Source organism: Temnothorax longispinosus, chromosome 5 (genome assembly GCF_030848805.1).
Source record: "Temnothorax longispinosus isolate EJ_2023e chromosome 5, Tlon_JGU_v1, whole genome shotgun sequence".
Lineage (NCBI taxonomy): Eukaryota > Metazoa > Arthropoda > Insecta > Hymenoptera > Formicidae > Temnothorax > Temnothorax longispinosus.
Genome location: NC_092362.1, coordinates 23,217,233 through 23,234,891, shown reverse-complemented (window position 1 = coordinate 23,234,891; position 17,659 = coordinate 23,217,233). Strand labels below are relative to the sequence as shown.

General features: G+C 37.3%; 1 protein-coding gene across 8 annotated transcripts in view; it reads right to left on the bottom strand.

The window, feature by feature from the left end:
* The window catches only part of LOC139812652 (protein amalgam), a 294,458-nt gene that overhangs the window by 105,497 nt on the left and 171,302 nt on the right, over positions 1-17,659 (bottom strand). For all 8 annotated transcript variants that reach the window (XM_071777647.1, XM_071777646.1, XM_071777648.1 and 5 more), the window contains one exon: positions 14,076-14,230. In XM_071777647.1, coding sequence (XP_071633748.1) covers positions 14,076-14,230 — 155 coding nt within the window. The remainder of the gene's footprint in view (positions 1-14,075; positions 14,231-17,659) is intronic.

Sequence of the window (17,659 nt, the reverse complement as noted above, 5' to 3'; positions counted from 1 at the left end):
TCTCCTACGAATGTCCACAATGGATGATTACACAGACTCGGCGGTGCCTTACAACGGAAAAAGGAAAGGCAGGAAAACCTGTGCTTAAGGTTTTATTTATAACCGGACGAGCCACCGTTAATCTGGAAAATCTGTAGAGTACCGTGTTGCTCGTAAATTACCGAGACATAAATTATTATTTTCCGTGAAAAGCAGGCCGAAGACTGGAAACCAAATATTGCTCTTTACTCTAGGACATAAACTATCGTGAATATCTCATAAATATCTCTGAATGTTTTCGATGACACGGCACAGTCAGATCCACAAAATTTTCAAAGCTGTAAAAATTTTCGAGTATTTTTTTCATAATTATATACATATTTATTCATAATTACAACATATTTAATATTGCCAAAATTTCATAAAATTTAACAGATATCTCGTGTAATAACAGATAATACCAACACGTTATGTAAACTGTAACGAGATTGCAGTAATTAAAGGGAAGACAGAGAACGCAATGTCAAAATAGAAGCGGAGTATGTTCGTGTTATTACAAAGCCCGCCGTCCGTGCTGGAATGCTTTTATTAAATGTTTGTTTTCACGCTGATAATCGGATTTCGTGCTTATCGATAAATTTTTTTCATGGCAGATTTGTAGCCGTCCTATTTTGCTCTTTTAACATTCGCATTATAACAGTGATTCAGACTTGCTGGATAAAGGGCGGTTGGTAGATACGGCAGATAGTAAAAAGCAGCTAATACGTATTAATTTATATGCGCAAATTCATATTGACACATTTGGCCGATGCTCTTTCCCGGGGTCGCTGAAATGTTTTCGGTTGTATAAAAAAATTGTTTCAAGCAAAAAATGTAACTTCAGCACGCAACAAACGTAAACGCGCACTACCTTTCTTTAATCCTTTTCTAGAAATGAAAACGCGAATATCCAAAACAAAAATAAACGAAATGCAAGCGCATCGGAAGCGTATCCAAACCGTATCCTTCGTTGATTTTATAAAATGTGGACGAGATAGTCGAATGTGCATCGGCAAGTATCCAAACCGGAGATACTGTTACGTCCATAAGAAAATTGCGCGCTGCTTATAAATATCGCATTCATGCGCGTTATCCGGGATTTTCTGTTTCGCTCTCATATCGAATTTCCATCAAGGAATTTTTCTGTATCTGAATGCGCGTCCCGTGGATGCCAGATAATGCCGTGTCATTAGACTAAGACGCCGCAACAAAGGACACAGATAGCGAGAGGTGCACTATTAGGCCAGGCTACCCCGTTGATGTGCCCAATCTCTTCTTACTTCGTCAGCCGGTATCGCATAACGTTTTGCACAAACGTTGCCCAACAACAATGGTCGGCATTCCCCCGTTTCCGGCTTAACGATATATCTCTCTGTCCCTCCACGCGAGCTACAGTACATTACAGGCACTCGGGAAGAGAAACCGCGCGAGTTTACGAAGCGGTTTCGGGGGAAAACGGTAATGAGAAAACTCGAGCAGAGATCAAGCGTAAATCTCATTTTTCTTTACCCGTAATCTAAGAAATGACGAATCTCGCCCCGAAGAATTGATGACTATCTTGCCCACGACCGGCAACCATTTTTGAGTGGCAGATAATTCGCGTACCTTGTTCTGTTTCTTCTGATTGATGTACACAATATAAGATTGATTGTAAGAAAGAAATAAATCAGAGAGCGACAAAAAAAAATAAGCTTTTCATATATATAATTAAATAATAAATTGCGAAGCGCGCATATAACATAAAAATTTAGAAATTTCTCTTACTTTATAAATATCTATATAAATTAGTCTGTAATTTTTAACATGGAATTTTATTTTAATTTAAACACATTTAAAATTGCTGTCGGAATCTCTTAATTATGAAATCCGAATTTTACTCCAGATACACGAATGCTGCATAAAATAACCGACCGCATATTGCTCCTCTCTCTCTCATTTGTCAACAATTTCGGGATTCCGCGATTGTCTGTTGGGAAAGGAAAGTTTTTTCGATCGTTTTACGGGCGCGCACATTGATTTCTCGGCGAATTGTGAGAACTGTGTTACACACCATTTATGGCGTGCGTGAATCGTGCGTTGCGCGCAAAAATACGGGTCCTCGATGCGAGCAAATTTTAAAACGTGCGAGATCGCTTCGCGCACGATACGATGCGTAACATTTTATGAATTCGTAACTGCGTTTTTTGCGAATCTATAGCACCGTTAACGGTTTGAACGTTCGATAAGCTTTCAAATGCGCTCGATTACGTCCAATTACTAGAGCGTTCTGTATCTGACACACGGAAAAAATAAGCTGAAATAAGCTGGCAGATGAAATTTATTGCAAGTTAAAGCGATAGAAGTCAATTCCTTAAATATAATTCAATATATACATCTTTAAAAATGTGTGTGGTTTTTTTTTTTTAAATAATAAAAATGCATTCCGGCTAAACCAAAGCTGCAAAAATTAATTCTTTTTAATTTGTGAATAAAACATATTGTTATATTATAATAATGCTAATTAATTATATAGTTGCGATAAGATAAATGATTGGATAAAGAGAGAGCGGTGAACGGGCATGCGATTAACCGCTATAACTCAGTAATCGCATCTTTAACTTTAAGAGGGAATCCTATTAATGAAGACATTGCAAGCATATTAAATTTGCACCTAAATCCAGGGGGCTCCTATTTTCGTTAATGGCGTTTCACTTTTAATAATCTCCCGCGGGATCTTTTTGCGCGCAACCTCACGTTTAATAATCTCCCACTTAAATTATGCCTGCGCCCGGCTGATAAAAGCTAGGAGGCATTTTTACCATCGACCGTCATCGACGCTTTGCTCCCTTTTGCATTCTTCGTCGTTCCCTCCATTTCTCCCCTTCGATCCGCCCCATTCTCAACCCAGCCTTTTTCTATCCCGGCTGCAGCTCTTCTCCAATATTGGGAAGAGTGCAGCTCGTTGCACTCGACTTAATAGATTACATTGCGACAGATCGAGCCTTCGTCCGGGATAACAACGGCGCGCGGCACGAAATAATTAATAAAAAAAAAAAAAGGAGAAAAAGACAGAGCGAGGGCGAGATCGAAGGCCCGTGCCGTGTCTTGAATCAACCTACGAGATAAATCTAGGGCGAAATTTTAGTGACGCGTGAGCGATAAAACGCTGAAAGGGAATTATTTCGTGCCGTAGAGCTCCAATCGAAGTGCTACCGAGTGAAAACGACTTCTTTCTAAAGTTTTTAAGAGATGGTTCTTAAAGTACGGAGAATGCGATAGGGCTAGAAACTTTCAGATAAGGATTATTGGGTGTAATGACGTTCAGGACGTGGATCTGATATTAGACCCGACTTCGAGATTTTCGAGCTATAATTCGAGCGCGCACATAAATGGAATTCTCACAACTACAAATTACTTATATATGTAAGAAGTTCTTCGTATTACAAAAATTATAAAAACAATGTTTCTTTTTTCAATGAGATATTAATTATATATTTTACTGAGAATTTTATATAAAAATGATGCCCGACCATAATTTAAATAATATATAAAACTTATCTAATATTACAATCAAATTTAAAGAAACTTATTTAAATTCAATATTACGTAAGTATAAAAACAAACATTTCATTAAGAGAAAAAGTGTAACTTTATATTTATTTCACAAAGTTCGTATCGTTTTCCCAAATATCAGGATTGCCGAGAGGCGCAAGGCGCGCTCAATCGAACAAGAGCTTTTGGCGTCTCTCTGTGCACAGACAAAGTGACGCAAGAGAACCGTGAGGATTATTCCGTAGTTTCACTCCGCATTTGGTCGTTGCAAGCGTAAATAAGGCTAATTAAGGAGGATAATTCCCTAAGTGGCATCGTCCTCTCAGTGGAACAGGCAGGCGTTATCTCGGCGCGCGTCGCCTTTCAATAATGCCGTTTACTTCGTGTGTTTCGTTCGTGTCGGATGCTTGGCAAGCGCGGCGTTCGTGTCCGTCGTGGTTAATGGCCGCTCTCGGAATTAGCTTTGGGGAATGTTCTCTTGACTGACCCGTTTGACGTTTTGTTTGCGCGAATCTACTCCGAGACGCGCTCAAGCGGAGTCGGATATACTGTTCACGGTTGCATCTTCAGATTGATTCGAATTGTCTATCGATTGCAAGGAAATAGGGGAATCACGCTGCCTTTCCTGTATTTTACTTTACCGTACGTCGCGTTATTTTGAGAAAATATGATAGATCGTGTGTGAATAATGTGTCAGTGAATAATGAACCTCGGTGTGTCAGCAATGCTGGTGCGGTTGCCTCAGTTGAAAGGATGTGACAGATGATTGATCGTCATTCATTAATATAGTTTTCAATAACATGTGAATAACGCGTACGAACATTTCACGCTGTTTTATTCTCTTCCGATAATTTTGTCCGAACGAGCAAGCTTGCGTAAATTTATCTAGGTATTTTGATCTTACGCTGCAATTTTACAAATTAATGCAGAACATTTTTAAGAATATTCTCACATAAATATTTAAAGTAGCTCGATATTTTGTCTCACTCAATATTTAGTTTTTTATGTAAGTATCATGCAATCTTTACTACTGTTGTAGGTATGCTCTTCTTTTAATTAAGAAGGTAATATTTGCTGTATATGAATAAGTCAATAAATAGATAATGCTTGCAAACGTCAATTAATATGCAAGTATATATTTATTTATTTATAAGAAAGACTGTAAAAAGAATAAATTAAAGAATAAGATTGTGTAAAAATTATTTTTTCAAATTATATTGTCAATTAATGTTAACAAAGATCGCTATCATTCTGCTCGCGAAGAAATGGAAATAACTTTAAACTTCTTCGATATGTCCAATTTGCCGGATCTAGGGTAACGGTCACAGTAAATTTCGCGACAAACGAAGACTTAGAAACAGTCACCAGGAGCAGGCTAATTCTATCCGCGCGTCTGTTCGAGGACAATCCCCCAAGGAACGAGTGCCAATTATATCCGGCCAGCCTTTCGTCGGTCACAGTAAATACAGATAAAGGTAATTGAAAGCAATCGTTTCTCCGCGAGCTGTTGTTTTTCCGCGTCCGTTGAATCGAAGACAGAGAATCCGGCCCACTTGTTCTCGCCAGCCATTGTTGTTGACTCTGCGTACCGTTCATATGGACAAGTCAAGTAATTGCAACTTGATTGAAATCTTTCCCGCAAAATTAATCTCTTCAACTTATCTTCGTTAGGATCGAAATTGAACAAGTATGATTAATTTTCTTGCTTTCATCAGCTTGATTTTATGCTTTGTAATTGTATTAAAAATAAAAATAAAATTACATAAATCATTCTTTCTTCTTCTCATTATGTTAATCCCAAATTTTTATCGAATATTTTTCCTACATTCTCTATTCTGTGTAATAATGTTATTTGTGTCTTTTGTATTGAGGCAGCGACTGGTTTTTATTCCCCGTTCGGCCGACACTTCGTCGGGGTTATTGGGAATCACCGGCGTAGTAGTGGGTGTGGTTCGGTCGAGTAATGGACAGGACCCTTCGTCCACTGTGCAAACTCTAGGACAGAGGTTCGTAATCGAAAGACGCTTCTGGAGGAAATCCTAGAGAACGCTTTCGTCCACAAACACTCCACCTTGCCTCCACCGGGATTAGAAGGATGAGTTTCGTATCCGCGCTGACGATTGCGATTTTTCCCCCCTTTTTTTCAATCCCGGAAAATATTTTAATTTATCTTTTCAATACAAATTTAAAGCACACATACATACGGTATATGCGAAAATATGAAATATTAAATTCCCTTTTCCGTTTTCATTATTGCTTTGAAACAGTTACTATAATAGCTGCAAAATCATTTTCGCAAAATTTTCGCAATTTAATCGTAATGCGTTTTATATGATGATAACTTTCAACGCGAATTTATCGCGTATCGTTATTCCGCTTTAGAAATCCGAATCGATGCATGAAAATTTCCGGAGCGTTAAACTATATGCGGTCTTTACGCGACAAGAGTTGACAAAGAAAATGCAAGTCAGCGTTCGCTCAAGGATGCAAAATGATAAAAGCTATACTTATTGTTAGCCCATTTGCCCGGTATTATCGTTCCACGGCTGCTTTATCGCAATTATGTCAGTAAATCCCTCGATAAGAAAAACGATGGCTTGTCGCCCAGTTTGCATATTTCTCGACAGCGCATTAAGGGTTCTCGCTAATTAGCTACAAACTAGGATGTGATAAATTAGAAGTCAATGGACTTCCCTAAATTTTCCCCGAATTTCGTAGCTTATGAGGTAATAACTTTAAAAAGATTTTTCCGTGGTAAATAATGATCCTTGATGAAATACTCAAAGGATCAAAATTCCCTTTATCGAACGAGGGAACGAAGGGAAAGAAAATACCTGAAGATATAAGAAACAAGTGGTCGCAAACAAATCTCTTAAAGATCATTAAAGCGTTGGAATTGTCCAGAAAATTATACTTAGATTATTAGAATTTACAAACATTGTAATATTAAGGAATAATTTTAAAAACATAATTAATGTAAATATTTAAAATGTATTTTATAAAACTCAATTGGTTTGACATTATTATTAGATATTAAAGATTATTTTGTATATATAATAAAAAAGTAATTAAATAAAGTTTCTTACTAAAAGGATATATAATAAGGCAAAATACAATTTTTCACTTTAAATTTACTCCATTAATTTTCTGTAACCTCATTATTTAAAATAATAACATTTATACGCAGAATATAAAATTAGATTTATTTTTTAAAGAAATTAAACATTATATTTTAAAGCTATAAAATCAAACATTAATTATCGATAATTGATATAATATACTTTATAAATTACATATTATAAATAGAAAATGCTAATTTAATCTATAAACTAAAACGCATTTAAATAAGTAGAAATTAGTATTTGTGATTCTACTTCGTGTAATGAGTTGCCTGCAATTGGATACGTTTCAACGGGATGCAATCTAATTACGTATGCATTTCAGCTCCTTAAATGCGTATATTAGTGGTTTCGGTACTAAGCTCGGCTTTCGAAATACACAATGTCCCAAGAACATCGTATTACAGCGATATATGTACGTCTTCCTACGTAATAGTGTTTTCGACATTTTATCAAATGCTATTAAAATCGTAACAAAGGTATTTCGCTATTTGAATGAACATTTTGCGCTAACAAATTTAGAAAAACGTGCGCAAATATACATAGAAAGGAACGTATAAAAACATATAACTATTGATATTCTTTACATTTCAACAAGTACAAAAGTGATGTATATATCTGTAACGTCATTAACGAAGTCCTCTAAGAAAATCTAAGACGTAAAAGAATTTACAAAGAAAATTGAATAAGAAATGGTACCGATGTGTATGATTTCTTAGCAACAATATACCTATGTGATTTGAGGGAAAAAGAACTATTAAAAATAACCGAGCAATCACACACACACACACACATCGCGAGGTAAGTCAAGAATCGCACAGCACCGAGTGCTTTTCGTCTCGTCTCTCTTCCCAATTAAACCACGAGCTCACCCTTGGCGGTGTACATTTCGCGTCCCGAGGAGTAGTCGGCGCCCTTCATTAAAGTGCGATTTCGCTGAATATGCATCTTGGCTGATTCCGTGACATTTTCGAGGAGAGAAATATCGCCGGTGGGTGCAGCGGATGCTGGGGGAACATCACAAAACCGATTTCTTCACCGAGTCTTCTTAGATCACTCGCGCCATTATCCCAATTGATGCCCCGCAATATTTCTCCCGAGGCCACTTGGAAGATTTTGTCCCGTCTGCATGGCGTATACACTCACACAGCGACGAAGAGGATACTCGTAGACACGTGTACCGTGCCTCCTCTTCCTCCTCGACCCACCCTCTCGCCCATCAGCTTCGTCCCCCCCATACTTTATCTCGCTTTACCCTCCCCTACCAGCTCAGGTACACCGACGTACCCTCTTGTCGCTCGCTAGTATGGCCGTGTCTTCGTGTGCGCGTATCAAGCGGTGCCCAATAAATCCACGGTTTAATTAAACTAAGTTTAAACGGAACCCTCGCCCCCCCGCCGCCGCCCCGTCGCACGGAGCAGTTATATGTGTTACGTTCCTGATCCGCCGCTAAATCAATTATCGGAGTTACCGGCGCGATGTGAAAGGGTGTCGCCGGGAAATACCTTCGGGCGGCTCGCATATTGTGCGATGTGCTTTTATTTTCCAGGCCACGCTCGAAATCGTCCGCGACGGATTGAAAAGAGGGTGGCCGAGGATAATGGTGGATTATACAACGTGCGCTTTTCGAACAAAGCGCGGTATAAGTGGTTGTACGTTTTATAGAAACAATAGGAAGGATTATTAATTGCTACAATGTATAAATGAATTTTCTATTACGTTTGATAAAGCGTCAAAAATGTGCTAGCAAAAACCCATAAATTGCTACAATATAAAATTTGATGCCAGTTTTTAGAGGTTTCGATTGTTCCAATAATATAGCTATATTATTATGCTTGATGTATCTAGAGAGCTATTACAATATAGTTTTGTTGTAAAATCGTGATCGAGATTCCCATTTATATAACAAGAATGTAATATAAAGATCAGATGGAAAATTCAACGTTATCATGACAGCCCCGATCTTTCTCGTGAAATATTTATTGCCACACTATTCGGCGATCAGAATATATAAAAAAAAACGCAAATATAAAATTTGTACAACTACGACCGTTGTATTTTATACAGAGATAAACAATGCATTGCTCTGGAGCACTCTGCAAATAGCAAACAGTTTATTCTGCTGAATTTTGCATGTATCCGCCGTGACTCATTCCTACTTTATTGATTTTGAGAAGAGCGAGATACGGTATCGCGTAAAACGTGCAAATTGTTAAATGGAAAGCGGATCGGTTTACGATGCTCGCCTATACCCGCCGCTGATTTATCATTTAATACCCGCCGCTAAGTGGATGAAACGTTAGCTTGGGCGGCCATATTTTTGACGATTAAAATGAATTTGCGCCAATCCTCCGATATCGCGTCAAAGAAGAGTATTATAGTGTTTCAGGTGCTCATTTTCCGCTTTACAGAAAAGTAGATATGACGTCGCGCAAAAAAAGGGGAGGACCGATTAGAGTGACACAGGCACTCGCGTATCTGTACGATCCATTATGCTTAATGAAAATGCAAAGCCGATTCGCGCAATCAAACGCTAACTCTTGTAGCATGTATCGGAATTCCTTCAACGATATCACTTTGGCAGTGTGCAGATACACGATTAAGCCTAAGCCATTCGAACTATTTCAGATGGTACATGCGATGGGAAGGGCTCGATTAAACGGATCACTTCCGATCCATTTTACAATCAAGCCGGCTGTTCCGCCTACAAGTTCTGGCTGCAGTGAGAAATGCGACCTACTCCTAGCAACTTTTCTCTCCAACTTGTCTCTCAGTTATTAATTAAACGAGAGATATTTAATATCGAACATTACTTTAGACATTTAATGTTAATTTCAGATATATATATTTATAATATATTCATATTTCACATGTATAATAACGGAAAGTATATTTTTTAGGTATTGCAATCTATTACCTTTACATTAGACGGTGCATTTTTAACGTATAACTTAAAAATAAATTTTATGTATATATATATTTTGTTACATATATGTTCAACATTGTGTTGTGTTACACTCAAAAATACATGGCAGTAGCTAAATATAATGTATTAAATATACAATAACATCACATGTATAAGTGTGCAAGACTGGCTAAAGTTAGTCCCCCTGTATTCACGTTTGTCGGCTTATTTAATTCGGTAGTTGCACTTATCCTTTGATCTTCGCCCCAGCTATTCCTCACTCGCCAATGTAATAGCATAGCGTACCTACTCCGGGACGTTTGTGACTGGCTATATGTATGCCGTGCGACATGTATATCATCGACATAGTGACGGGCGATCTGACCCGATACTCTCTTGGCAACCACTTGGCCGGGTACGCTTGATCGGTTCATTTACCAGCGTCGAGAACGTGCAGTCGGGGGCAACCACCCTCGCAATTTGCTTCTTCTACTATTCTCAAGCCCTTCGGTCTGGCTAATTAAAGACAGCCTTCGCGCAACCATCATCGGATACACGCACGCGCTTATACCTTATACCGAGTGTTTTACCTCAATTACCGAGGTCTTTTTTAAAATCTAGAAAGCAGCTATAAAAAGATATATATAAGGCTATCTATTGCAAAATATTTAAATTATAATTCAGTTGCTTTAAACATTCTCAGAGCAAAATACTTTTCTTGTATGTAATTTTTTTCTTTTAGACATATTTTAGATATTGCAGGTCAAATTAAAGAAATGATTATTTTAATTGTCACAAGATTAAATAGCGACTAATAATTTTGGCGAATTATTCTTTAAGAAAAAAAGAATATCTAGTTTTTATCCTTGTAGCTACCTTGTATATACATATATAGGTACGCTACACGGATGAACACAAGCACACAATATGGCGCAGGCACTCCTGGGAATTTCAGGAGCGAGTAAAGGCGACTTTAACGACCGTCTCTCTTGTTACGATAGTCGAGGATGCTCAATGATGCGTTAAAGTAAGAGGACGATTGCTCCGTTTCAAAATAATAAAACTCCCTGATAACGATGTTACGTACCATCCTGTTGAGATTGCAGCTGCTGTGTGTATCCAGAAAGCATCGAACAATTGATCATGCCCGTTGTATGCGAAGTTTATATCAATCCAAACAACATCTTGTATCAATGATTTTTACGCTGTTTTTAGAGTTTTTAAAAATAATTGTAGCTTTATAAAATATCTTACATTATTTAAAACTCTATGCGCAGAAGAATAATATTGATACAAAATTAATCGACCGTAATGTGTAGAATCGAGAACACGTTAACTTATATCAGTTGACAAATAAAAAGTATAGGTATTTTGTTATGATTGGAAAATGGTTAATTAAGTGGTGTGCTAACAATTTTGCTCAAACGTTACAAAACTCTCGGATGATCGCGATCAAAATTGAACGAATGATATTAATAATGTATAACGCGTATCCGTATGCGACGGACGCGATCGTATTATACGCCCCATAATGCAATAATACGCGAATATGCAGTGTAAAATAAACATTGAGCCTCAATTGTTCATTACGTAACTTTAATGGATTTAATGTACATATTGATATCGCGCCGTATACGTATGCTAAATCGGATAAACACCCATAATTATGCGGACATTTACGTATATATCGAATTCGCTCGGTGCCCAATGTACAATATTCCAGAAATCACGCGGTTTGACACAAGTCAGATAATGTAATTGGCGTAGATCAACTGAGAAATGAATTTTGGCGAATTAACGTATAATTGTTCTCTTTAAACCGTTCGCGTGTCGCGCCCCGGACGTTTTTTATATTATAAACGTATTCATACGAGAGGCAGACTGCCGCACGATATCGAGCGAGAACACGAAAAAACAATAAATTGTTGCGACAAAATGGACGAACATCTCCCACGCCATTTACACACAAAGATAATTATTCCATCAGGACACACTTCATTATCGCCCGTGCTGCACAAAGTGTTAATGAACCTAGAGAACGTACATTTTCAAACAGGTAACAAGGTTGAGACAATGCAAACGAATTCACAAACGCTCTCGTCGGCGCCCGGAGTATCCAAGAACAAACAATAACCGACTCCCGGGATGTTCGTTTGTATTTGCAAACAGTTCCGGAAGAAGAAACATTTCTTGCTGAACTATGCGAATCATCCGAAATTACTGTTTCGATAAGTTTGCTCTCGGGATGCCTCCGTAAATTTCTTGCAAAATTAAAATTTGCATAGAAATTGCAATAAAAGTCAGGTGAAATACGAAATACTAAAAATAATTTAAATTTGTGAGATCAGAAATTTATTTCTAACGAGAACTGGCTCTTTTTCAAGATTACAAATATGACTTTTAATGGCGCTATCAAAAACGAATTTAACAGATAAAAATCATCAAAATTGATTCATTAAATAATTATATTTTATTTTATATCTCATCATAACAAGAAAGAAGAAGAAAAATAGATCCCAACGTATTTCCGGAATACACTTAAAATATTATTTCAGATATTACAAGAGAGACGCAATTATCACGTCAATAATTTTGTTTTCTACTAATAACCAAAAATCTAGATCTATTACGTCAGGTTAAAATATTCGCTATTAACAATGTGTACAATGTACATACAATAAGTACAATCTTGAACAGTAATTAGCAACTAAGTTAAATGATGATATCCGTCTACAAGTGTTCCAAACTCGAATTTCCTGTGAAGCGAGGATTGAACATTTGACTTTCAGTACTAGTGCGGGGTCGTTAAAGTTTAACGACCCGTTAATGCTTGTCGAAGATAATACCCAAAACAATTCGCGGCAAGTCGATAAGGTTTAACGACCGCGACGCCGTAAATATTTCTCTGCAACTCGCTCATGAATGTGTCATTTTAAAGATTAAGATTTTTTCGGGAAAGAATGCGAGAGAGATCTATTGATCGCGCTTTCCTGCAAAAGTCTGACAAAAGCGCGCCAGCTTTGCAGCGAAGCCGGCGCGCATTAATTATTATTTACCGATTTAAAACTAAATAATCTTACGGCTGTTAATTGAATAGCGCGACGTTAAAGAACGGCGTTGCCTTCTGCGCTCGCGGGCGCTGTAATAACGGCGAGATTTGCATTTAATCAGGCCGAGAGAACTCTCCTCGCTGCGTTTCTTGCTGGCCATTGTAAATGCAGCGCAGCAAGAATGTCCGCGGGCGTTTTTATCGTGTCGCCCATTCTACACGCGGGCCGGACTCCCGTGAAAACGCCACCGTTGTGTTGTGTGCCGCATGTTGAATCGCGCGCGAGTTCCTCCCCAGTAACTGTTTGCAGTTACAGGCGAACTGTCTCAGGGCAGCGTTATTGTCCGCTTGTCGAGGAGACTTTGAAAGTTTCGCTGCCCCATTTGCATCCTAACGATAAACGTTCTTCTGGAGGAGATTTCCTACGCCGACACGCGCAAAGTTATCGCGCGCGAAGCGCGCAATCGCGACGTGACTTCACAATTACGCGCGGGTATTAATTGCAGCTAGAAAAACAAATATTTGTTATCGTGGACGTAGAGTAGAAGCGTGTTAAATAGAAATGTTTGTCTTTTCGATTGCATCGTTCGAGGGCAAATATACTCGATAATGGTACAATCAAATAGCATATCAATTATGATTCAATTCTACATGGCAGTATAAAAGTTTGTCAAATATGTATACCTCGCATGTAATATATTCGGGTAAAAATTAAAAATGCAGAAATAGAAAAGAACTTGATTACTTTGCATCGAGGGAATGTATCATACATATTATTTTGCGATTTATCGAAAAATGGATCACAACATGACATTATTGAAGGAAAATTTCCATTTGCGGTGCTGTTTTAAAAAAAAGAGTTATATCTCGACGAAAAGCTTTATGCGTATCTTCCCGATCGATTTTTCCGTAGCGTGCGTTTCTGCAATTTGCGCTGGTATACACAGAGTCTCAAGAGCGTGTACCATAATCTGAGATCTCTGTTTCGGGTATTTCGAAGTAGCACGACAACTTAACGTCATGCGGGAGCTATACTGTAGAAATTGTGTTCCATCATTTTTCAAACTAACAATTTTGCGGCATTAATCAACGCGATTAGCTTTCGAGATCGACGGTGACACGGAGTAGCGGCTCGACGTGGTAAGGTGTGAAACAATACGGAATGAAGAACAGCATCGTGTACTTGATGGCTTTTTTTACCTTGACGTAATGTGTAGTTAGATCATGTAGTTAAATCTTTACGCTCTCTCATAACATTATAAAATCCCCTTATGTTACCAAATCATTACGATCGTTTGTACGCCTTTAAAAAAGAAGCATCGAATAGCCGTTGGAAAAATTGAGAAAAATTGGTGTGCAGCACTGATGAAAATTCCCATGGACTTTTATCTGACAACGCAGGGGAGAAATAACGGATGCAACGTGGCAAATGTAGTATGAAAATAGTACTCACCACACGGTCGCCCGGATGCTTGACGTAACAATTCAGCTCCGCCGTCTGACCGACGATGGCAGTGACGTTTCGCGGTGCAATATCGTCGAATTGAGGTTTGTCCCAGGATCTCGTCGGCTTGCTCCCTGCTACCACGCTGGCGATACTGGAACCACCTGAAACAGAATAACGCCATATTAATATATAGTGATGTTGAAAAATGCAAGTTAATTTTGTAAATACAATTTTTTATTTTATAAACTAATTGAAAATTGAATATTATCGGATAAAGTGTGTTTTTGAAAAAATATTTTGCATCAACTTCACAAATTATTTAAAGAATATAACGAATACATGTAAATATATTTTTTATGCATAAATGTTAAAATTAAAATTTAGAAAATACTTTTTTAGATTAGCTAAAGCTGATGTTTTTATTGTAAAATAGAAGCTTGCGGGCACAAATTAATCTCATATGCAAATTAATCTTATGTGATGGTCAGTAGTGAATTTAGAGTTGTTGTGGCTCCAAGCTATAATATAAAATATAAATGAACCCTTCTCGCGCGCGGAGCGCGCGTATCATAATATGTAAAGTCTTAATCCACAACTTGGTTAGTTTACAGTTTACGGTAAAAACAGGTCTGATGATAGTAATGAGAAAGCATAATGTAACACAGATAAACAGACGCACAATTTATTTAATTTATACACGAATAAATAATAAAATTAATTTTTTTGAAAGATAATAGCTCGTAATCAATAATGTTAATAAAATTTTTGAAATTATGTTTTCACCTTACATCTAAATTTTAAACCAACATTTATTTGACAACGAATCCTTTTTTCCTTATTTATATTCAGATTCTAATCCTAGATTCTCGATAAAAAAAATTATTTTTTTACAAGATCTATATAAAAGAAATCATAAAAAACGTATAGAAATACATATAGATACCTGAAATTTTTAGTCATTAAAAATACTTAGCAGTGTGTAAATACTTGTAGATCTCACGCGTGTCATTGTCGCAGCTGGAAATAAATATTATCTAAGAGAGTGTATCGAAAGCGTAACAAGGCGCGTAAACCCGCGGACAAATCTTATCTGATGAAACATTGAGCGGGCTATATAACTCAACGCTAAAGTCAAAGTCGAAGTTAGATGAATATGGAAACTCAGTACAGCGTACATTCAAACGAGATTAGACGCGGAACCCTTTACAGTATCAGAAGCTGCAGCTGCGAGTGGACTGAAAGTTGCCGGGTTGCGCATACCGTGGGCAATTGTAATAAGTACTTGATTAAGCTCAAACTTCCGGGATTATAAAGCGTCACGCCATTACTCATGGTTCCTCTACACAATTGCGTTTAGCAATCACGAAGCACGATGCTGTTCGCGCCAAGAATACCACTATCCTCTTTGATCTTAGATCGAGGCAAATAATTTACAAACTAATAACCGTAAAGCGTATTAAAGCATGCATATATATACACACGCTTGCTGCTTCCTATCACTTTCGCCGCATCGCGCTATAACGGTGTATATCTGCAACAGTGATATACTAAGATCTACAATATACGACAAATTGGTTTTAATTGTTGACAATTATTTCAATAAAGTTTTGCACTATATTTTACAAGTAAGTATGTATTTAGAAATGTATGCACTATAATAACTAAACACACTAATAATTAATTGTCCGTATTTGTATAATTTGGACGACCGCGCGTATGTTTATAAACGATGTTAATGCACTTCTGTCTGAGATACGACATCCGATTTACAAAATGCTAATTAACATCTTGCAATTATACTCGTTCATAAACATTAACTTGTGTAACGTCATCGATATATCTATCTCTCAATATTAGTTTAATGTAATGTATACAGAAAGTATATTCATAATTATATTTTCAATTATTTTCCGGTTGACCCATATATGATAGCGAAATAATTTTGCTTCCAGGCAATCAAACATTGTTAATTAATATTATTAAAAAAATAAAAGATTAATTGGAAACAATAACAAAACTTGTTTCGTCATTTTTTTTATTTTCAGAGAAATGCAGTGTCTGGAATTAATGTACTCCAGTGACGTTCATGTGGTAGATAATATACCTGTATGATGCATCCCAGCGCGGGTTTCATTCAATTTATATGAATCGCTCGACTTGCCATTAACCGAGCTTTCGACGATCGCGGAGATTGTCATTATCATAATCCCACAGGAGTAGCAGAATGGGATAAAAAAGAACGGGCGGATTTCCGAGGGGGTGGCATCGGAAAGCCCAACGGAACGGCCGTGCAATGGACAAGAAGGCCGGGATAGAGCGCGTCCGATAAAATTTTCCATTGTATGTCGGGGAAAATGGGACTTTGGCGCGGGTAGAAATTGAAATTGTTACGAGGTACATGTGAAAATTGCGGAAATCGCACAGCGAGACTCGGGGTATAACGAAAGCGTGACGGGATCAAAAAAAGGTCGGTATACCTTAAAAACGCTCTTACTATATATACCTGTGAAATTAAATTCACTTGCTTTACGGTGAAATTAATGTATGACTGATAAAACGGGAATTTTTCAGTTCGCGCTGTTGTTTTCGTTGCGGAAAATACAAAAACATGAGAAAGTTTATAAAGCGCGATATATAAATTTTATCAGTTTTTATAAAAAATCCAAAATATCATTAATATCGAACTACGCTAATAAATTGTGTAGCGAAGATAAATAACGTGTAACATTTAACGATATTATCGATTTACAGAAAGCTTTTAAAATAAATTTTAATATATATTATTTAAAGCATATAAATAAAAAATTAAAATTTATGTTTTCTTTATCTCACTATTAAATTGAATGAATTTAAATATGTAGTATTAAAAGCCTTAGAAATAAATTGTTTTTTACATTTTATTTTAAAAAATTTAATAATTTTGGTGAATTTGGTGATTTAATTAATTAACTCAAATTCTTAAATACCATATATTACGATTGTGTGTGTGTGTGCGCGTGTGTGTGTGTGTGTGTGTGTGTACGTCATTCGTATCCCATTTCCATATTACCTCGACAAACTTTTACGTTTCGAGGAGTTGTTTCGCCAATAAAGCATTCTCTCTCAACTTTCGATGAACACCGGGAAATGAAAGCTATCGAACTCGGCTTTCGATACGCAAAGGCTACCCGCCTCACTGCTACCTTGCGCGAATTCAATAAGGTTCCGCATTCTCCGCACTCCGTGGCAACAATAACTTCTTGTTATAGTCATGGCGCGCGGGTTAAGCAAACACCGGTCACGAGAACAATACGAGCACACTGCCCACTCGCCGGATGATTTTCCAAACTTCCCTCCAGTCGCGGCACGTAATCCGAGTTGTTTGATCTGTAGCTTTGAACTCGGCGGAAAACAGCACTAGTAAAATTTTCCACTTCGCCTTTAAATTTAGCCATGTTCGCCTTTATTCCTGATTTTATCTTTGTACCGTCTGCTGTCTATGCGCAGCTCCGACAACTTTTCCACGATTAAAATTCACAGCAAATAAATATAAAACGAAACTTTTTCAATACGCAAATTATCGCATGCAAATTATGAATTTTAAATGAAAG